At 38.3% G+C, this 23,948-nt stretch overlaps 1 protein-coding gene across 4 annotated transcripts in view; it reads right to left on the reverse strand.

The window, feature by feature from the left end:
- BTBD10 (BTB domain containing 10) overlaps nucleotides 1-23,948 on the reverse strand; it is a 30,140-nt gene that overhangs the window by 2,156 nt on the left and 4,036 nt on the right. For 2 of the 4 annotated variants that reach the window (XM_065635918.1, XM_065635919.1), the window contains exons 2-7: nucleotides 7,412-7,605; nucleotides 6,447-6,726; nucleotides 4,090-4,192; nucleotides 3,247-3,367; nucleotides 1,973-2,170; nucleotides 438-548 (exon numbers count right to left, since the gene is read on the reverse strand). In XM_065635918.1, coding sequence (XP_065491990.1) covers nucleotides 438-548; nucleotides 1,973-2,170; nucleotides 3,247-3,367; nucleotides 4,090-4,192; nucleotides 6,447-6,726; nucleotides 7,412-7,565 — 967 coding nt within the window. In that variant the 5' untranslated portion in view covers nucleotides 7,566-7,605. Of the gene's footprint in view, nucleotides 1-437; nucleotides 549-1,972; nucleotides 2,171-3,246; nucleotides 3,368-4,089; nucleotides 4,193-6,446; nucleotides 6,727-7,411; nucleotides 7,606-13,395; nucleotides 13,691-20,531; nucleotides 20,691-23,948 lie in introns of those variants that run through there. The other 2 variants (XM_065635916.1, XM_065635915.1) reach the window with 2 other exon arrangements.

Here is a 23,948-nt window from a genome sequence, read left to right on the forward strand (position 1 = left end):
AAAATATTTACCTGCCACTTTACACAAAATTTTTCATTTCGAGCCCTGAAAAAAGGACACCAGACCAAGAATGGAATTGTAAAAAGATGTAAAAATGCATCATTACTTCAAATAAAGTACAGAGATGATTCTGCATGAAAACTGAAGGGCAAATGGCATGAGATGCCAAGTCCTAAGTCAGCAGAAACCACCCATGTTATCTGCAGACAGTCCAGCAGCTGGACACATTCTGCAGACTAGTCACGAGCCTGGAATCGGGTTTTGTAGCTGGACCAGTTTTTCATTAGGTACAACTCCCCTCTGGCCATTTCTCATCTAACTCAATATGACAGACAACACCAACCCTTGTTTTTCCAACTGCAGAGATGATCAGGAAGCAGAGAAGCGCAGCAGAACTTCCCCAAACAGAGTGAGTGCACAGGCAGTGCTGCTCTTACCTTCAATGCCCAGTCGGATCTTCTTGAGTCCCCTTTCCTTCAGAACTGATTTGGCCACATCTCGATTTTCAATGTATTTGAAGAATCTATACAACTTTGTGCTGTAAATAACTAAAAATGCATTTTAATGAGGAAAAGCTGCATTCAAAGATTAAATTTCTAGTCTTAAAACACAAAGGTTTCTCTTTTTCACTGTTTTGCTTTACTCTAGGTATTTCTATTTCGGAATAGAGAGAGAGACTCAAGAACTCCTGAAAAAAAAATGGCCTGAAGACACTGTGAAATGGGCTGGTTGCACATCTTTTTCCCTATCAATTTGTTTTATACACTTCAGGGTTTTTTTTTGTTTGTTTGATTTAGGAATGCGATAGGAAAATTCACAGAGCAAATCGCATTATATAGTCCCAACACCATCTCCATAAAAAAGATATCCCACTTTTTTTCCCTTTTTGATGGAACTCCTGCAGACTCCAAAAAAATCTTCTCTCATTCTGATTGCCTTTATAAAGAGAGATCTGAAAATCACTTTCAGAAAACCCAAACCTGTGAAGCAGAACAAGAGGGACACTTTTGAAATGTAGATTATAGCACCTTAAAATAAGGGACCGGGGCCATCAATCCCATACAGCTGCAGAGATCCAAATCTACTGTTCATGAAAAGTATAAATGTAAAAGGCAAGTGTGTGCCTAACTAATTACTGAGGATAAGGGGTATTTTTAACTGACATCTTTGACACACAAAGATCCTAGAAACATGAGCCAATTGTGTTACTCCATTAGAACAGCCACGTTTTACCCTTATTCACATCAAGCCTCCCTTCTTTAGGAAGAGCTGCAGCTTTGCTTGTTCTAAAAATGTAAGGTTTATTTTTGCTGGCTTTATGGTTGTTTTTTTTTAACAAACAAACAAACTGTAATACTTTGAAGAGAATTCTAAGAAGATTTTTAAACTACTGGAGTACAAAGAGTATCTCAAGCTCCCACATGCCCCCACAAAACTCTGAATTTCAAGTTTTCACACTAAAGGACAATTTTCAGCTCCAAGGACAGCACTGATGCAGGGAAGGGCACTCCATTCACAGGTGCTTTAACTCATCTATACACCAAACTGTTAAACTTCCAAAATACTAACAGATGCTTTACTTCCCAAAAACACCCTTCTAGTAGTTCTCCCACAGTAAACACGACTCCCATCCATTTTTCTCATTAAGTTCTTTCTAAACAAGTATTTCCTTCCCTCTCATTGACTGACAATACCTTAATAATAAAAATTAGTTTCTCTTTTTAATTAGATTTCAACATAACATGCAACATATGCTTCTGTGAAGCAAAATATCAAGCAGAACTACCAAAACTATGTGGGTTTTACTTTGGGGTTTTTTTTGTTTGGGTTGGTTGGTTTTTTTGTGAGGCATTAGGGATGTTATGAAGACTTTGCTAACAGCACTTGCATACAAAAAAAACCATTAAATCAGCACATTTACTGCTACCTCTGCCATAGCATGGCTTGGTGGAAACAATGAAAATAAACTTACTTTGTGAATACTCCTCCCCCATTTGTGGAGGATATTCTTCATCCCAGTCAACAACATCATCATCCGTCAGCACAACAATGTGGCACTCCCTCTCCCCACTTTGGGCACTGGCTACCATTAATGGGAGAATCATTTCTTCTAGATAAAACTCAAATTGTTTGCGAGCACCATCGTTTGACAATTCATGCATGAGAGCACCTGAAACAAAATTGTAAGTACAGGTAAACTTGAAAGCTTGCTAAAAAAGGGCAGGAATAAGAAACACATCAGTTCTGTTTCTTTTGTAATATTTACTGCAGATAGTTATAAAGACAGTCTGTTATTTTGTGTAAGATCAGAACTTTCTTGAATGCTTACTAGAAGTTCAAACTAACAGGACTGTCCTGCAGATACTAACATAATGTTGGGCAGAACAGAGGAATGACTTTGAAGAGATCTCCATGTTTTACCACTGCTAAACACAGGCTTATTGTCTGTAAGACTCCTCTTGGGATCCCTAAAAGAAACATTATTTAAGCCAGTTGGTGAAAGAGCAGAGCACGCAACCCACTTTTCGTAAGCCATAGCTTAAAAACAAAGCCTCTCAAAACCCTCCCAGCATGAGCTGCTAAATCCATGTGCTAAGGACAAAGTGCAGCGGGAGTGTGACTCAGCAGGCGCCGCGGGTCACAGCGCTGCTGGGGATGGTGCAGGTGCCCTGTGCAGATCTCGCAGCTGGAACGCCACGGCCTCACCCCACCGAGAGATCACAAGAACCAAAGACACGTGCCAGGTCATTTAAACATTGGCCAAAACTTGGTCTGTGCTCAGGGAAGGAATGAGCTGAATAGATGCCACACACTGGGGACCACAAGGCACCATACCCCAGCAGCAAGGCTGTGCTGCTTTTGCTGACAATGCAGCTTAATTCTCTTAAACAAGGAGTTGAATAAATTATCCTCCCTGGCCTCTGCAAAAAAGACAACACTTAAAGTTACTGTATCTGCACTGCAAATGCATCAATAGAGTTTAAGTATTCCACAGAGCTGGCCACAGCAGAAAAACATCTGAATATCAGCTACTGAAACACCAGAAACATTGTTTTTCCAAAAGGTGCATCTCCATTGTCTCTAGGGCTCTATTGCCTAAGAAATAAAAAAGAAAATATTTTGCTCATGTACTGTCAGCCATGTTCCTTACCTCAATAAAGGATAAAATTTGGAATTGACACCCCCCATATATTTGCTTAAGCTGGTTTGTATAATTCAAAATATTTTAATAAATTCGGTACTTACTGAGATCTCTGCATTTAATAGTACTATACTCAAAAGAGATACAGAGATAGTCACACGCTTCTCTCAATTCAGGAATAGATATCCCATCAGGACAGCGTATCACTCCAGTCTTGTAGTAATCCTACATTAAAGCAGAAAACAAAAAGCACAATGCACTTCAACATTCACCAACAGAAACATTTTGACATTTCATTTATGATGCTTTCTCCACAAGTAAAGCCCCTAAAATATGAAAGAGCAACTTAACGTAAAACTTTGTGAATTTTATTGTCCTCAAATTTATTGATTTTCTGAGCTGCTTTCAGAGCAGTGAGCTCTGGTTAAAAATGTTACTTAAGCGACAGCCACTAATACAGATCATTTTGGTGTGTGTATAGTGTCTTTTATCAATATTTCACTGAGCTTTTGCTATTCCGATTCTGCTGACAAAGCAGTATGGCAGCTCTATTTCTCTGTGTAGATATGAAATACATAAAGGGCCATTTTCTTCTCAGACTGAACTTTGCTTTTCTTCTGTTACCTGCAGTAAGTTAACTGTGAACTTCCACTACCCTGTTTCATCTAATTTCAGCACAAGAAGGGCTGAAGATATCTGAACTGGCGAACACATTTCTGATTTTTTGGTTCATTTCATGCGTGCTTTCTCTCTCCCTGGCTGTCACATGTACATGTCCAGCAAACATAGGGGTGTTTTCATATCAAGCATTTTTTCTCCTCTAGAGAACAATACAGAGGAACAGTATTTATTCCACCCACCAAGTCCAGATATGCAAGTAAGGCTGAATCAAGAAGTTATGCCTCTCGTAGCGCTTGTCCTCACAGTACTTGCTCCTGAAAACTCACCAAAATAGCACGAAACACAGTGGAACCAATTCCTTCAGCAACTTCATACTCTCCTTTTTCATTAGGACGCGTAAAGTTATGTTCTCTGCCTGATCCAAACATCCTGCTCAAGATAACAGTAATTTGGTTAGAATTCATTACTACAATATTTTTCTGTAAATCTGAAAAGTAAAATGTCCCAAATTGTACTGAAAATGCGGGGGAAAAAACCCAGTCTATTCTATCTCATATATATGTACACTGTTCAGTTTATGTTTAGCAAGACTACTGGAAAATACAAAGCAGCGTAGTGTAACTCAAGAAAGTCTAGATTTATTTTTCAATCTTAATTTGCCAATATCCTTTGATCAAAACAAAAGTTAGACAGGCCATTTCCTGCCAGTGCCAAAGGGGAGGCGAACCCCAAACAAGCTATCTTTGGCATTTGTGGTGTCACGTAGCAGAAGAACAGGTTTGGTTGTGGAATTTGCATTATGTAAAAAACATTTGAGGTAGTTTAAGAAACAGAACTTAGTGCACGTGCAACTCACCTCAATTTCATTTAAAAGATTTAGTTAATTCCAAAGTTAAAATCGCATTCTGATAGAAGATGCCCATACTTAAGGGTAGCACGTACAGCATATATTTCTCCACCAGAATGCAAGGAAAGTGAGACTAGAGAAAACTACAAGTCCCAAACAGTATCTGACTTTTTAAAATACACCTCTGACAGGGAATTATACCCTGTGCTTACAAAAAGCATTGCCATCTACTCTTTGTTTTGTTTAAAAATATACCCCAATGGGAAAGCTTTGCTTGCATACACACAACCCAAAGAAACGGTGTGCTGTGTGCATGTATAGTTGAGAACCAAGTTACTTTTTGCACTTAGTGATTTGAGATGTGTTTTCTGACCACTCTTCAAGACAAGAAATAATACTTAGGCGAATGGCACTCTAACAGGATATAGGGATATAGCCTCAAGATAAATAATGCATTCTTATTATAGTTACTTTTACCTCCCAGAACATACTAGCTAAGCTGTTCTTGTTTAGTGTCCTGTGAACTGACACTGGAGGAAAGTGGGTTTATAAATAACTTGCCTTTCAGAGCACTATTTCTGTATCTTTATTAACCTACTTTTGAATTAGCATGAGATAAAATAAGCTTGTTCCTTGAACCAGTCCCAAAGGGACAATAACTCAGCAACATGCACACACAAAATCTAGTGCATGAGCCAGCACCACTTACTCTGAGGCTGGCCATGGAAAAGGAAAATATTTCACTGCATAACTTCACACTGATACAGTCCCAGTTTGTTAGTCTGGATATTTGCATGTATGCATGTATTATACACATACAAATGCCTTACATCAATTATTTAATACTATTAATTATTACTTCTATTTATTTCCCTTTATGGTTCACACAGAGAAGAATTTTTTGCTTTCTCTGTAACTCCAGACTTTTCACAAAATAGGGAACCAGGGTCCTACTTACCCCACACAGTGCTGGCTTAAAGCAGAAATAGTTTAATCATATTTGCTACCTGTACTTTGGCAAACAGCTTTACGTATATTTAAAACATGTTTATATCCTTATGGGCTCAGAAACAGCCACGTTTCGATGAAAAAGCCAAATCTAAAGTGACACAGATACAAACTTCTCTTTCTTGCTGCAAGTTTGCAAGTGCTGTCTACATCTGGACAAGGCAAAACCAGCCCTATTTGAGAAAGTAAAGTACAGGGTCTTTTTGCACCAAGTAAACATGTTACATATATTGCTCCTTAGAGTTTCTATAGAAAATACTATACATATATTGTGGACTTTCATTCTATAGACCATTTTGAGTGTTGTCTCTTTGCTGAGAGGCTCTGATCTGTTATATTGACTGTCTATTTGACATTCCCCTGTCCAAAAAGCATTTCAGCAGATAAATGTGCTGAGCTTGAGCGTTGTCAGGGTAGAGCCATTAAGCAAAATAAGGTACTTCAAGGTTTTCCTCCTTGCTATTTTGAAAGGCAATATCTATACTCACCACTCTGTTTTATGAAGCAACTAGCTTTAAAAACAGGAGATGGAACGAGGCAGATTGAATACAGCAAGACAGAAAGAAATGAGTACATCACGAAATGTTAACTTACTTATGAACTCTTTTGTCTCTAGGTAATAGACACCTATTGGCATTTCTGACAAATATAGAGGAGAACTTACATCTGATTTTTACTAAGAGACCTTCGCAAACTGATAATATTAAACATTAGCAGATCAGCTGTAGGAATATGAGTTTAACAGCTATTTAAACAGTTTTACTGTCTACAAAACGTCTATGGCTCTCTTCTACAGTTACAGATTAAGGAGAAAAAAGAGATACAAACCTGCCCAACATTGTATTAGGTTGTGCGGTAAAGATAGAAGGATCTACAACAAATCTGGTGTTGTCCACTATGAGTGTTACTCGTTCAGAAGTTCTTACATTCCGAGCTCCTTCTTTTTCATATACAAATACCATTTCCCCGCCAGCCTTGCAGCTCCCATCTGAACTTGACTGGCTGCTGTTCCTGCTGCTGTTCCCCATGCTAACAACAGAACCGTTAGGGGAAGTCTTCTGAGGACGGGGGCTGCTTGGTCGAGATGAACTGTGATCCTTTTCTCGATCTTGTGGATCAAGATCAGTGGAGACAAGTTGGAAGAAGAAAAAAAAGAAAATGAAATTTCAGATTTACATGAGCTCTAAGCAGGTAATGTCTTTCCAGGCACAAAACATGGCAACTTGATAAGTACAAATTCTTTCAATTAAATCTATTCTAGTTAAAGAAACCTTCAAAAAATAACTGTCCATATACAAGATCCTAAAGTTTTCTTCCACTTAGGCATCACAGCTACCTCACCTCCCCAAAGCCTTTACAAGAAAAACTTAGCATTCTAGAACTGAAAAAGCAACTCAACATATCATAGAAGCTGTGCATCACAGTCAGTGTTTAGTGCTGTAGTTCCAAGAAACAAAACAAGTTTTGTTGCTTAAAAAAAGAGAAGCATTTCCTATACTTCTAAGTACCTAAACCCTAACAAGTGAAGGGGAAGTGTTCAGTCAATTATCTTCTTAGAAATATTAGATTGTTCTTATAATTTGAACTAAATAAGAGCATCATGTAGGAACACACACTGCAGGCTGAAGTAGTAGTTACGACCTTTTTTGATAAAAAGGGTACTCGAAACCCAGAGCACATGTAAGAAATCTGGATGTTGTGGCATCGAATAATGCTTTTTACTGTGTTCTTCTAACAAAATAGTAACTAAGTTTACGAATTTTGATCCTGAAATGCTATAGATCTGAACACACCAGAATGATACTGTCTTGTTGGTGAAGTAACATTCCTGATGCATGGAGTGAGCTGAGATTCTGCTCTTTCATGGGATGAGTCACGAGATCTGTCACTTGATCTGCGTCTGTCCCTCGATCTCTCATGTCCACCACTTGCACCATGGAGGCTCATTTTTGTGTAGTCTATTCCTTTAGCAATACGAGACGAGGTGCTGAAAACAGAAATGAGAGAAAGGTTCAGCATTTCAATATTTCAGAAACATTATACATTTACATTTTAAAGGCATTCCCACTCCATGTACATGTTTTGAAGATTAATACTATCCACCTCCATTTTCTTTGCAGTATTCATGTTTATATCTACAAGCATGAACAACGATTTGGAACACTAAGCAGACAGCAAGAGTTACCTGTTTATTGCTGTGTGATCTACAGAGACACTGCCTGATCAGCTGAGCCTGCCTGGGAACCTGTATTCACTGAAATCCTTTCCAGAACAGGTAAGTCAAATACAACTGAGCATTTTATTTTCATTCTTACTGGTAAGTTAAATGTTCTCATCAGACCACGAAATTAAAAGTTAGGAGTAATTTCTTCCAATGACAGATGTCTTGGAAAACCCTTCTCAGAGCATGGGCTTCTAGTGCTGATTGCTTTTTTTGCGACTTGCCCTTTACAAAGGTGGTCAGCCTTAAACTAGTTGATCCATCAAGACACACCAGCCAAGCGTTTATTTCTGCACATTCCTTTTCAAATTTTCAGTTACTCTTAGAAGGAACAGTAGTAAGCCACCACAACCCAAACATCAAACATATGAACTCTATTATTAAAGCCAAAACCTACAGCACTGTCAGTAACAAGTAGGACATTTGTTCTAAACTAGTGAATTTTAATGTAACAGTAAGATATTTTTAGGCTGTGATTAAGTTACGTTATATTCCTTAGATTAAGACACTGATTACATTTTACAATTAATTATTAAACCTACCAACAAAACCAGTCAGTTTCAAAATCCAGTAGTCTCAGAAACAATCTAAAAATTAAGTATCGACTTGCAACAGCTATTGTTGAATTCTACCAGAAATACTTACGCCTTTTATTTGTACTCTTTCAACCAGCAAATTTTATATCAGGACAGCACAGACACACCTGTGTCCTTGTACACCACTGGAATTCCTAAATCAGATTCTCTGCTATTTGCCTTTCAAGTGTGGGCATGACAACACTTCTTATTTATGGGTTTAACTGAAGAACTTTGCAAAAGCCTCAGGTACTGGATAAGCAAGACAGATGTCTGCACAGCTCCCAGGTTTGACAGACAAAGAAGGGTCATAATTTCCCACAGGAGCCTCAATGCCCCACTTGCTCACAGCCTGCAAATCCCACAACTTTTACCAAGGGACCTTAAATGTGTCTGCTAGGAATGCTGTAGGATTCGAGAACAAAGAGGTAAGAATAATGACCTAGCTAAGAAAAGCAGAACAAATTTTAAAAGTATGAACTGTACAAGCAAGTTGAGCAGAATGTCCTCTTTTTAAGCTGCTTAGAAGTAATGACCAAAAAAAACCCACCAACTTTAAAAAACCCGCACATCTAGAATGACGTGTTTCAGTTCAGGTTTCACACGAAGAGGAGCTTAAATCAGAACAAAATGGCTATGGTAGATCTAACACAGTTTATACTGGCACAAAATGAGTATTAGCACAATGCAAAGAATAAGAAATATACCTCTCACCTAAGGAACACGAGCTTCTCCCCATCCCATTTGAATGAGGGAAGGGTCTCTTCTCTGATAAAGCAGAAGTTTGGTGCAGAGAGAATCTACTGCAATACTGTTTCCTGCCAAGTTTAAAATATGCTGCAATAAGACATGCATCTTTAGGATGTGAAGTCAGCCAAAGGTCTATTGAATAAGGTAAAAGAACTGCAAGCCTTGCTTATGGCTGGAAATGCTCCGATTTACAGTCCAAGAATAAAGATGATCCAACCACTTTCATTAAAAGGAAACAGAATTTTCCTCAGGACTTGCAACGCAATTCTGAACACATTAAGATATATAGTATTTCAGAATAGCTAACATGTCTCCTTATTTTATTCCTCAGAGAAAGGTAAATTCTGTATAACGAAACTGAAACGTGCAAAAGTTTGCAAGAGTGAGATCTGCAAATCTTTCTTTCAAGAACATCAGAATTTAGGAAAACCTTTGTACCTTTTCTTCCCTACCTATATATGCATACAAAACATAACTATTTTAATACATACAAAATATGCCCACGAATTATCAGGAATGTTGATTACAGCCTATAATTAAAATATAACTTGAAACCGAAGTCTGACCCTTGTTTATATGTGATATTCATTACTACCAACAGCTAAACTTCTCAAGAAATGGTCAAACTTTAAAGAAAAAAGAAAAAATAATCTCTGTATCTCACCTGCGCATTTATATTTGCACAGCATGGTATAACCAACTATCCCACGAAGGGGGTGGGAAGGTGGGGGTTGAATGCGTGGAGTGCTCAAACACACACACAGTAGTCCTGTGACAAAATATCTCAGCAAATCCTAATAAAGCCCCATGTGATCAGGCCTCTGTTAAAGCAGCGCTTTGATCCTAGCCCTGATAATATTTGTAACCATGCCATGAGAAACCAGAGTTCTGCAGGTGCCACATTTTATAGTATCAAAATGTATGACTCGCTGTTTCTCAGCAGCTAAAGCGCCCTAATTGCTTTAAATGAGAGAGACGCACTAGAAAATGAAACTGAACCACTGTAAGGATATGCAGGCTTATCACGCATTTTGGCAGAGCAGACATGATTTACCCTTTAACAGAGAAGGCAATTAAAATACGATTCTTAATCCAGAAAACCAGCTGAAGCCACATTACCCTCTAAGCAGTGATTCAGAGTTCACATTGAAGCAGGGCGAACCCTAGTTAATAATCTCTTGGTGGGAATTGAGAAAAACAGGTGCTGCAGGAAGTGACGCTGACTCAGCTGCCATCACGCTTCCTCCTTAGTCACGGCTGAATTAAGGACTGAACACCCTGGGCATGACTGTTTCAGCCATCCCTTCCCAGTATGGGAACTGGGGCTACGCCTGGGAGGAAAGGGGCAGAGCTGCTTAACCTGCCTCCCGCTCCAGCCACAGAGCCATGAGCCGCCCGTCCAGCACTGTGACACAGGCAGAGGCCGTCAGCCGGAGGAGGACAGAATCCTTAAATATTAAAATCAATTGTTCCTGAAACAGATCAGTAAATAATTTCAAAGAGCTGGTCGAACTGCAGCTGCCCACACCATTAATCTGCTCAGCTTCTATGTTGTACTATCCTCCCTTTAATGTCCAGATTAATGCTAAGTGTGAGACTGGCATGTTACCTATTCGCCAGAAGATGCAAGATGCAAGCCAAAATTCAAGATTTATGAGAATTCAAGCAGTTTGGCTTGAGACAGCACCATCTGAATCATGAATCTTCACTCATCTTAATAACAGCCATCTAAAATGTCAATCTCTCACCACTGTTGAGTCACAGTACACAAAAAAAACCCAAATTTATTTCTTCGATCTGTTTGATATATACTTGATAAAACCTAAAGTTCCAGTTGTTCGACAGCATGTGTACTCAGATAAGCACTACCACTGAAATACAACGTTGCTCTACAAAAAACAAGACAACTGAAATGAGTTTAAATCTGAACAAAGAGAAAATGAAGAGATGGAATCTAGCATGTCAGAAGAGACAGCCACTTGCTTTACCCTGCAATATATGACTAGGAAAACTGTGTCACTGAGCTACTCTATCATTTAATCTGAAAAATGAAATACATCTGCAGCTAGTACATATGAAAGAAGACCCATGGCTTATATTTTCCTGTAAAGAGGCTTTAGAAGAAGTTGCAAGTGTTCAAAAAAGTGAAGACATCAGAGCCACCAAACAATTTTGATTTTTTTTTTTTTGATAGAAGAACTTGTCAATAATATCATTTTTTCTGCCCCTAACAATGCAAAAACCTTTGGCCCCATACCAGCAAAGTAAAACTTGTTAGGAGTTACTTTATTTAATGCTTTACTAAGACCAAAACATTCACTCTCTCCTCTCTTTATAGTTTTAAAATACTGATTTCTTAAGTTTCTAACTAAGACTTGGCAGTGCCTATTGTTCAAGCAGTCCTAATATTTGTAGAAAATCAAATTTTCACACCAAACCTGTCCCCAGCAATGCAGGCAAGCCAAACTGGCATTCGCTAGGGAGTTCCACAGTTGTGTCAACACAGCTGCCTGCACTGGTGGAAAAGTGACCAACAAAAGCAGAGCTGCCCCATTTGCAAGAACAGGCAAACCATTCGGAAGTATCGTGGTTCACAGAAACATTATGCAGACCAGATAAAACACCAGGACTTCTCAAGCAGCCGTGAACCGCTGATAATTAAAAGTGCCAGGAAGCCACTGGTCTCATGTGGCACCTGGCTGCCATACTATATTAATCTGTAATTTCAGCCTGCAACAATCGATAGTGTTCTGCATAGTGCATCACTTCGAGCCTCCAAGAAAGTCATTATAGTTTCAGATCTCTATCTCTGAGAAGAAGTATTTGAAATGCCAACTTTCAATTAATTTCCCAGCCAACAACCACCAGCCGCACACTGTGACTTGGAAACCACGGGCAATGGCTGAGGCACAACACCAGCCTATAAGCAAAATTTTCTCCTGCGTGCTTAATAACATTGCATTTAATTTAAAACTGTAAGAGAGAAAACAACCCCAACATTTTAAACCCACAGCGTCATTTCCTCATTCACTAAAGCTTGAAAAAGCCCCATATATGTAGACCATCTAGTACGCAAAGGTTTATAAAGGAAAGATAAAAGAGTCTTGTTCTATCAATTACTTTCCTGCGGGGGGCGGGGAGGGAGGGACACAGACCAAAAACCCAAACACACCCAACCCTATGAATATCAGTATATTTAGACAATCTTCACAAATTCAGTTTTCCTTGGCTCCAAAGAAATGTCAGGACACTGGCACTACGCCCGTTCAAGAACTTTAGGTCAGTGATAGAGTTTACTCTCCCGCTTAGTCAAGGATCAAGGAAGCTCTGCCTTTGTCTGGGGAATAGGCATTTTCTTTAAAAGCAGCTGCCTCACAAACAAAACCAAATAAGCTCAAGGCTTTATTTAAGCAAACCTATTTAATATGATGTAGAGGAGGAAAAAGTACCATTGAAATGTCACACTTGTCATACTGGTATGCTTCCTATTTTTGCAGTAAGGAAAGAGCTGTTTCTAAAAAATGTAAATGCTCTTCATTTTAGTGATGCTTTGGAGTCATCTGTAGAAGGAGAGCTTCAGTTTGTCTTTATACATAACAACATATTGCTCTGAATATATTACTAATGATTAAAAGAATTCATTAAACTGAATTAATTCTACTGCCAAAACAATTAGCATGTATTCCAACACAAAAACTTCATGTGCATCCTACTGAATAGTGCCAATAAACATACTTGTTTCATAAAACAGGCTCTTGTCTACACAGAATTATGATGCTAACCAATATACTTACTACCCCAAAAACCACCCTAAAACCTTATCTAAACGAAAAGCATGCAGCAGTGGGATATTAACCAGGATTTTTACCCTTTTTTTTCTTCCATTATCTTCTAAAACTTATATTAACTAACTCTTCTTAAAATATAAACTTAGATCAAATCCTTTCCTAGGACGATTTACATAATCAAGACTTACAGAATAGTGCTATACAGCTTTATCTATACACTAAGCTAAAGATATAATGCTATAAGCCTTTAGAAGAAGAAAAATCTGTCCTGCTTGTATTGCGAGGACTTACACAATGACAATGCTCATGCCCCTCTTCCTCCCCCTGAAGTCTGTTCTTTGTCAGCAGACATTTCAATTGACCAGTGCACACAAAGGACAGTACTTTTCCTCATTCTTCTCCCGAATAATGCCCACAGATTATTCCTGTTAATGGATACGCACCTTCCTCTTGTATCTATCAGGGAGGAAACACAAAAGCACGGAAATAATTTTGAAATCGGAGCACAAAGGAATTCTGTTCCTTCCAAGAAGGCTGCTTTGAAAGCCAGATCAGCATCTTTTGGCATTACTTGTTAAGTTCAGCATATTTGATATTTTCATCATTTCTTCAGCAGTTCACCGCACCATCAGCGAGCTTTACTTTTTCCTCCATCATCTTCCCCTCAAGGATAAGAGATTGTAGCTCTACAGTCCATTAAGTGTTCAAAGACGCAAAACCCCTCCAGATATTAATTCAATTCCATTTCTCACAGTCACTGACTCAGCCATGCGTAGTGCAATCCTGACGTCTGACCTGGCAGGCTCCTGTCAGCCGGATTCATTCCTCGCCGTCTCCCCATCTCCGAGCAGCCATTGGGCACGGCGACTGACAGGCAGGGTGGGGAGCGGGCGAGCGGAGAGCCGCTCGGTTCCGTGCCAACTACCATCTGCCAAGCTATTTCTAGTCCTGCCAGCTTGTCGGGTTTCAACACACAAACGCCACATCTGAAAAGGTTATTGCTAACTTTCTCTTGTCACATCTCTCGTTTGTGTTCCTGATCATTCCAGATACACAGATCCACACAAGTTTGTTCCTGTGAAGTCTGCCTGGATTAATATTAAAAATTAATTCACCTTTCACTGAGTTCGTAAGCCGGTACAGCAATAGCCTTTTCAGAACAAGGCAGCACAGCCTCCATATTTTTAACTACCAACACACCCTTTCCAGCAAGTCTAAGCCACGAAAAATGTACTACATTTTGTGACAATCTAAATATTAGTATATAATTATACTAATCAGTGTGTTTACTGATCAGAAATCAGTTCACCAAGTCCTGATGTAGTGCATCTTCACATCAATAGGTCATCCAATGCTAGACAACCAGTCAAGCCCACCATGCACAGAAAACAACAAAGAAAATTAATACATGTCAGGATAAAATTTTCTAAAGGATTTTTCTTTGGGAGAAGATAAGCATTATACTACAGCTGTTTTTAAATCATTCTTTTTAAAAATGTCTGTAGGCTGTTGTAAGAAGCTCCAATACACCAGAGGAATAGTTTAAAGCAAGTCTTACAACAAATAAAAATCAAGGTATCACAAGCAGTACAGTGGATATTAAACTATCATGAAAGTCGAAGCAATAAGGGGGATTGTTCAGCAAAAGACTGCTGTTATAAAGAAGTAGTTAGTTAGAAAAACAAGAGACTTGAGATTAGACAGGCAGGAGGGCACTGGCATTCTAGACTCAGTAGTCAGCTCTTTAGACATGGAAGGAAAATTTCTGCTCACACAATTTCAATTATCTGAACCAGTGAATTTTCTCCTGTTTTTAGAGTCCTGCGAGGCTTCACACAACCACTCTCCCCATGCCCCAGGGGTAAAATAACCACCACAGTCTTGTAAGCCTTTTCTTCCCTTGAAAATAAGCCACGGAAGACATGGCTATAATAAACAGTACAGAAAGCATGCTGGAAAAACCTCCTGTCCCAAGCATTTTTTTGCCTCCAATGGAAGAGTCTCCCGGCAGCAGCAGAAGTGTGAGTGCACCCAGGTTCTTACAGCACTGGTTGCCTGTACAGGGTCTTTTCTCCATAGCAGAATCAGCAGGTTTTGCTCTCCTTCACTCCTATTTCAGGTGGAAATAACATGCCATGGATGGATTAGCTCCTGATTCTCACAAAACTACTCCTCAAGCCAGGACGTGCATTCATGAAAATCTTGTAGAAGCCTGGTCCAGCAGTCACGCTTAACCTGGGGCCCAACCTCCGGTAAGGAAGCCCTTGGAAAGAATCCTCTTTGCTTAATTTGGGGAATGCTGCAGGATCTTCCCTCAGCTCAACACAGCAACTATGTGAACACTTTCCTGCTTCAAAATTCTTAAATATTCACATAATTTTGGTCTTCAGTGGGCTCTCTCAACCATGAGTAATATATTTTGTAGCAATTCAGTTCCATTTCGGGAAGGGAACAACAACAAAATCTCACAAGTGTTCAGTTGCTGAAGAGATGTTTCAAGCAGCAAAGAATTAACCTTTAGGTGGGTACACATTCACACCTTATGACTTCTGTCAAACTACCCAAATACACAACCTCTATGAAAGAACACTGGTTGCCTTTATTTATATACCAATTCCTACTCCATTTTCAAAATGGGATGTTAGGTAAAAATCAAAGATTGAGAAACTCAGAAGCATATTCTCCTTGAAACTGGAAAGTACCTCCACCTATTAAAAAACAGCTTCAGAAGTTCAAATTCAAAGGAACTGGGTGCAAACACTTACTGAACCTGTGTCTAGCCATTATCGTTTCTACTCTCGGAGCAGAAAAGAGCAGACAGCACTGCAGAAAAGATAGGTCCACAAGAGTTCTAGGACATAACAGTTCTGAGCGTAATATCTTCACCTCTAAAGTGCTCTGTATTTTAATTTAAAGTCAAGGTCTACTCAAGTTTTCCATGATGCCAAAGTCCACCACAAATAATACCTGATGATATTTGGAAAAGGTCATTCACATGCTGGAGAAGTTCAAGTGGATTTAGTGTGTGCTTCTGCACAGAAAGTCACTGAGGTTTCCTTCTCAGCAGTGAGTGTTCACAAGCTGTTATTTCAGAAATGAAGGATGTCAAAAAGGAAGGAAGAAAAAAAAAACAAACCACCTCAACTGTTTAAGACCACTCACTATACCTTAGATACCTTACAAAAAATTGGCAGACTGGTGTTTTTGAAAGCCATCACTCAGTGCAGCCCATTTTTCAACATTCCAAGAACCAGCCCATCTCTGTTTCTTCTGAGGGCTTTACATCCTGGTGCCAATAAAATCTAGATGAAGAGATCCTGATCTGCCAATACCGCGTTGCAATCAAGAGCAGGCATGTTTGCAGTTAACTTAAAGCAGATGATGTACAGTAATTCACAGACTATGACCTGAGCCCATGACGAAAGTAGGCCTAATTATTTTCATGTCATACATTGTGTAGGCCTGTTTCATCCTATAAAATGTTGAACTGCAGAAATCCAATTTACTAGAAATAAAACCCATCCTGCAGTGGAAAACAGATTATACATTCTGATATCATTCCAAAGATGAGAAAAGGACCCTTCTGGGGATGCTTCGTTTATTTACAAAATGCTGAGGCAAGTAGCACATCCATTCACAACCCATGAATGCATCCTCCCAGCATGCAAAAACAATATTAGGGGAAAAAAGTCTCAGCATACAGCATCTGCACAATAACTTCGCATATATGGAAAATTTTTCGAAGTGGTGGAAGATTTTTCAAAGGTTCAAGAGCCATGACAACGGAATCACAGCACAGCCACATTTTGTTCATTAATATAGTAAAGCAAGCAGCACTTTCAATCTAACACCATCTAAATAGAATGAACAAACAAGGAACTACCAATGGGACTAGAACAGAAGCAGATTTAGAAATTAAATCCAGGACAAATCTTCAGGAAGAGGCAAATTTAAGCCACAGATTTTTTTCCTGCAACTCCAGAGAAAGCACTTAATACAACAGAATTAGAACTGAAGTCTTCCAACAACAACAAAAACTACAGCACTATAGAGAAATTACACGTGGGAAGCTAATAAGAAATTAGAAATTAAATAGAAAATACATAACGGCAATACTTAATAATGAAAAGATTAATCCGGGACCATTTACTTGAACGTCAGCCACCATTTAGTCAACATATGGCTCCTGAAAATTTTCTTCCATCTTATTCAGGTACTTAAATAAAAAGCATCTCAGATTTTTGCAATAGCTTGGACAAACAAGACTGTTTGTATTGTTAGTCACAGTCAGCTTTAACACCACATAATTTCATCCTGTCAGACTCTTTAGATTTATACCAGGGATCATCTGCATTCTAGTTTTTGTCCTTATTTTCTGAATCTCTCCCTTCCGAATTTTCCATTACATTGCCCATCTGACAACAAGTAAGAGAGAAAATGGTACAACTTGCCAGAGGTTTCAAAAATTGGAGACTCACCAAACTAGAAAAAGATATAATGCTAACCTGTGTTAACTGTTTGATACGTGCATCCCCCTTGGATAGTTTTGCCACACGTCCTTTGCTTCAAACAGCCAGCACAGCGAGGGGAGCCCAGTCCCACGGCTATCCTTGCTGCCACATAAACCTTACATACAGGACAGCTCAAAGTCCTAGATTATGTTTTCTATGAGTCTAGAAAATTATCTAAGCTATTTTAAGAATGTTAAGGCTTGAGGATTAAACGCTCCACAGCACCAAGAAGTGACAAGCTAAGCATCTATTTTAAACATTACTCCTCTGTTGAGATTTATTATAAAGTTCTTATTTCACCATTACACTTTCAAACCTGAAGGTTTTTTTTTTCTTATGATAACAAGGTAATAAGACTGAAGTCCTCAAACCTCTTAAAAAAACAGTTCCGTTCAAGTTATATCATTAAAACTTAAGTCTCTCAAAGGATCTTTCCCCTCACAAAGCATTTTTCACACAGGTTTTCACTTGTCTGGAGAAAAAGTATCAATGAAATAAAAAATTACAGTAATATGTCTAAATTCAGCCACCCAAAATGAAATTATTTTGTTTAGGCTTTTGAATAAAGTACACTATTTTCCAATAATTGGATTCTATGAAGTAATTAAGTATCTCAAAGGAACAAGGTAACAAAATCTTTCCCTTTAATGTATTTCTTATTCTATTATGACCTCAAACTATTAGTTGGATTCTCAAAGACTTCCAAAATGGATCTTCACTATTTGGGGGAAAAAAAAAAAAAAAAATAAAAAAAAAATCAGATGTTAGCTTGAATACTGTATCCCTACTATAAACATGAAAAGCTTCCATAAAATACTGACTGTTCAGCATTTTATTGGAAACACAAGTTGTGTTTTGCCAGAAATACATCCAGTTTCACTGCAATTATTTTAGAGGCATAGATTTCATACCTTCTGATATGTGAACCTTGAATTCAGATTGTACAAAGTAATCAACAGCAGCCCTTCTGAAAGGCATAGGCCGTAGACTTTCTTGAGTTAACTCCTACCTGCATCAAATAATCTTTTCATTTAAACATTTCCCCAAAACAGATAATCCACAACAGACTACACATGGTAAGGCATGTGGACCGTTTCTCTAGACTGGATTTACCTGGCTTCAGCTTCCAGCTACTACACTTTATTACAAACGTGCCAGCTGACTAAAGCTCATCGTGATAATGCTGATTCTGATCAAGATGTCGTTATTTAATCTTTGAGTCTTCCCTGTCTCAGAAGACATTTAGTAACTTCTGTGGCTTCAGAATCCCCTCGAACCAAAATCTTCCCTGAACTGCTGATACCAGCCTTACAATAACTTCACTATACATTCAACAGCTGCATCCCTGGAAAGGTTTAAAAGACATACAGATGAGGTTCTTAGGGACATGGCTCAGTGCCAGAGTTAGCTTATGGTTGGACTTGATGATCTTAAGGGTCTCTTCCAACCAAAATGATTCTATGATTAGCACTTTTGACCAAATCACGTTAGTGGAGGCCTATGTTCAATCGCCTGCCCGCTGAGGCAGTGATCCTTACAGTCCCAACACTACCAATGATCACATTGACGTAGCCTACAAAAATGGCCTGGATTCTTTGTTCCTAAATGCTCAACTTTGTATCTAGTTGTATGAAGAAGGCATGGTTATTTACACCCAGTCTATCAAACTACTCAAATCACATGGTATTAACAAGTCCTTTTCAGTATTTAACACTCCCCATCACGGGTCATCTGCATCAATATCAATTTTAGGTTTTATTCCAGATCACCAGTCACAGGAGGTAGCACGGGATGGGAGATGAATTACATGAACTGGACTCAGGAATGAATGACCCATTTACAATTACACTCTGAGACCTGGCAGCGAACAGCCCTCAACTTGCATATTCTGCCCTGTTATATCTATATTGTTCATTTGCTGATACTCTGCCACATTTTTATCCTAAATAAGCCGCACAGATAAACCACTTACCAGACACCATCATCTTAAAAACATCAGCTGTACAAAGCTATATTCCATGAGCCTCTACTGAGCAGCAGCACCAGCCACCCTCTTCAGTTCTGTGTTAATCGTTCCATTATTCACATCACAGACAGCCCTATAATTACATGGGTCTCCCTGTGAACCTTTTAATTATTGGTGCATTCTTTTTTCCTGTCCTCTTGGATGTCTCATAATTATCCAAGATTTAATGACAGGAAAATAACCCACACTATTAATTGCCCATAGGATACTTTGGGCAGCACTTGAGTCCAGTTTATTTGAATCTATGCAATAAAAATCTGAATTAAGTTGCTGTTATTGAATGTGCTCCTTAGCTTTTTTCCTACCATCTTGTAAGTAGGAAAGCTTAAATCACTAACAATTTTAGCTAGCTAACAGAGATGGTTTAGTTATATTTAGCACTTCTAAAAGGGCAAAGTACTTGGAAAATACACAGCTATTTGGATGCTTTTACGTATTTCCAGCAACATGCTTCTTCACATACATTTCCTAGGTGACTAACTGCTTTGCTTAGTTTATTTTTGAACACTATATGCTGGAAAAACATTAACTTCATAATGTCTTCAAATTAAGAAGCATTAAAAACACAAACAAACAAACATTGTTACAGTGAGGGATGCAGGCAAAAGCAAAATCTGGCACACAGGTTTACAAAGAAAGTGGTATAGAGTGTGACACTTGCATGCAAGCAACTATTAGCACCATGAACAAGTTGCACATATTTTATGTATGCTAATTAACAGAGTACCAACAACTAAAAAGTGATGAACAGGAAGTAAAACCTAGGAAGCACCCCAAAAAATGTCATATATTTAGCCACTCAACTGGTGTCTTGATATGTACACAAGGTATTTGGATTTTATAAAAAAGACTAAAATCCCACCCCTGGCAAGACAAATCTAAGCACAGATTAGGGAAGCTGACAAATCAGTCGGGTTAGAAAATATCTTTTAAAAAGAACTACAAAATTTATGACAGGACTTGCCACAACCAGATACAGTAGCCTTTAGAATGGACTTTTCTTGTAGTTTTTGAGATGCAAAAGATGGTACATAGCACCTACCTTGAATGTTTACAAAGTTTACGAGGTCTATTATGCAATTTCCGATCCCAATTCTCTGGATCACTGGAGTTACTGTCATAAGGATGAGGCCGTCCTGCCATTCCACTGCCAGCTTCCTCACACTACTGCTCTGAAAAGCACACATGCAGCACTCTCAACCTACATTAAGAGAGCAGTGTTTACCTTTAAATAATGCCACACAGAAAAAAAAAACAGACATGCAGAATTTAGTGTTATTAGGTTGGGTTTTAAATAAAGATTACAGAAAATAGGACATATTGAAGCACAACTTCTAAATTGTATGACAATAATTTTCTAGACATTTTGCTGATACCTGCACTAAAAAGATTATTTTGTTACAAGAATGTTGGCAGACAAGTTCAACTCTGCCACAATTAATTTCATTGTGTCCAAACAGAAAAGTCACTGGTTATAAAACACAAGGCAAACACATCATAATTTTCATTCAAATGGATAAAGTTAATTAAAAAAAAATCTCAACTGTAGAAGAGAGATCAACAGTTTTACAATTTGAATGCCTGCCCAAGAGGAAAATAGAATTAAGAATAACAAACAGTTATTTCCGAGGCCTTACTCAAAAATGGAATCAACATCAATCCTTAGCAACACTCAGTGTAGTCCCATTTCACTGACTTTTTTGCAGAAAATTCACAAAAATTTAACAGAAAAATAGACATTATAAACCTACCCCTATTCCTTGACTGGGATCTGATTTTATGTTCAACTTCCACTAAAATTCACTCATAGACAAAATAACCTTGTGACTGTCAATAAAGACAGCAAATTTTAAAATCACCGGAATTCAAGTCATACCTATAAGTGACACTTGTGTCAAGAGAATTGTACAGTTCAGAATGACCTAGTTACAAAAATAAAAAGTGAACAGCTGATGATTGTACAGCATCTGGAAAAAAAATTGAATTACAAATAGATAAGCCTACTAAGTAATGGAAAGATAAGCCTACTATGTTGCTCCAAAATTTTAAGCTAAATATTTTAGAAACATCATACCCTCCCCCCTTTATTATATTTCCATTACATTCAATGAAACTTATCCTTTTTAGAAGTGATTCCCAAAGGAATTGAGACTTCTTTAAAACAAGGTAGCTTCTTAAATAAAAAGTCCCTCTAGTCATGGAAAATAGAAAAGCTCTTCTGATAAATTTAGATTCTCTTAGCTAAATTTAGACACAAAAATTTTTTATGACAGGGGAACGGTAGAGAACAAGCTTCTTAAAAACATTAGTTGCAAATTAGTTTTTCTTTCTTGTTCAGTTTGTACAAAGAAAACAGATTTTATAACAACTATACAATCTCCGCCACAGCGCTGGGGTTTTTTCCTGTTATGTTTTCTATAATTAAGCATACTTTGATTGGAAGACTTGTATGGTCAAATGTCCATATAGAGTCAGGAAAGGAAAGAAAACATATTTAAAATTACAGGAAATACTTGACTTTCTCACAGGGTGGGGGGAAGGAAAGAAAAAAGCAAAAATTCCAAGAAGCATTTCATTGTGTATCACCTGGAAATTCAGGTTATCAAAGCACATTCAATGTGTGATGATACTACACAACATAGAAGGTTACAGGATTTACACACATTTATGAGGCATGTTTAGATAGTTAACAAGGAGAAACCTACAACCTATTTCAAAACAGAAAATTATTACTAAGGAGAGAAGGGGAAGGAAGGCTGGTTTATAAATCCAGTTGTGAGTTACTTCAGCAGCATTCAGAACTCTGGTGTAATATGACATAGTATTTTCATACACAAGCCATACAAAAACAAAGACATCTTTTATCCTGAATTGAAACAAATTGTGTTCATTACATTGAGTCACTCCAGCAAGATACTCAGCGAGCCTTACTACTCATGGTAACAACATGGTTTACAACAAAAAGCCAAAACCAGCAACCTCCCAGGGGAACATCACAGCTCCCATCCTGCAATTGCTCACAGCTACTGATCACCGCAGGCTCCTGCTTCACCTCCCTTATTAGCTGAAACACCACAGTGACAGGTACATTTAGCACCACGCGTTTCTTCTCAAGCTTTTGTTTTCACAAATTCTCTGTTCCCTTTAAAACCATCTAACAGACTTATAAACACTTCATTCTCTCAGGTAAGGACTAAAGCAGGTGCCTTATCAGAAAGAGGTTGTCATCCAGCAGAGTTCTTATTCTTTTCACTGAAGCAGGACATCAGTATTTGAATTTAGCTTTTCCACTAGAAAAATGTGTAAAAGCAGCTGTTTTTACAAGAATGGCAGCTGAAAAGACTATTTAAAATCACTTTCTTACATTGTCTCACGCTTTCTGCCTTCTCCTCATCTGCCATTTAATGTGACAGATTCAACAGGAGCATATAGGTTCACACACACCTCAAAGAAAATATTGTTGTAAGTAAGATCAGTTCCTCTGCAGCTACACACTTAAGCCATCACAAACAATGGATGACAGACACAGAAGGACAGACACAAACAAATGGAACTGCTCCTCACGAACAACAGTATTCCCTGTTCCCAGCTTATAGCACTGAGGAGCCCCAGCAGTGTCACTGAGGAGGCACCAGACAGGGACACAGCTCTGAACTTGAGAAGAATTATGAGAGCATCCAAAGCCACATCTTGTGAAATGTCTAATCCAGTTCCAAGAACTTGTGAACCAGAAACAGTCTTCCCTCCATCCTCTGCTCAGTAACACTTCCCTAAGAAACAACTGGCTGTAACACAGCCATGTTTTTTTTCTTCTTGACCATTGTTGATAGCACTTTTGCACTGATTATAAACAAATCAATTTCATTGCAGGTTTTAACACACCTGTAAGACCATAAATAAGAATATTTTTGATGCTTTTCTCTATTGAGAATATAAATTTCCAATTAGAAAATGCCATATAAATGCTGTAAAGTAACTAACTAGTCCTCCTGATTAATTTTTAAACACTTCTGCGAATCCACTTTTTTCTGCAATAGAACTGTGGTTCAAATGTTTCTATTTATTTATTTTGTTTTGGCATGGACTCACACTGTGGGCAATAAAGAAAGCATTTTTCATGGAACTTCCTGGCCTTGAACATCGAACAAAAAATGCAAGAGTACACAGCCCCAAATACTATTTAATGTCTCCCATGAAATCAAGGAACTGCATCTGAAATGTTAGTAAGGACAAAAAGGCACTGGCAGCACATGAAATAATAAAAAAAAAAAACCAAGAACAAAAACCAAATATCCTTTGTAAATCACAAACCACTGTCATATTGGCCAAACTGACTGCCATTCTAATTTGCTAATAAGCACTTCTCCAGGTGTAAAGAATGACTTCTCACCCCCCTGTAGAAAGCTAATGCTCCAGAGAATTAGCACAGGGAATAATCATGTAAAATAGAAAAATCAGG

This window comes from Caloenas nicobarica, chromosome 5 (assembly GCF_036013445.1).
Source record: "Caloenas nicobarica isolate bCalNic1 chromosome 5, bCalNic1.hap1, whole genome shotgun sequence".
Taxonomy (NCBI): Eukaryota; Metazoa; Chordata; class Aves; order Columbiformes; family Columbidae; genus Caloenas; species Caloenas nicobarica.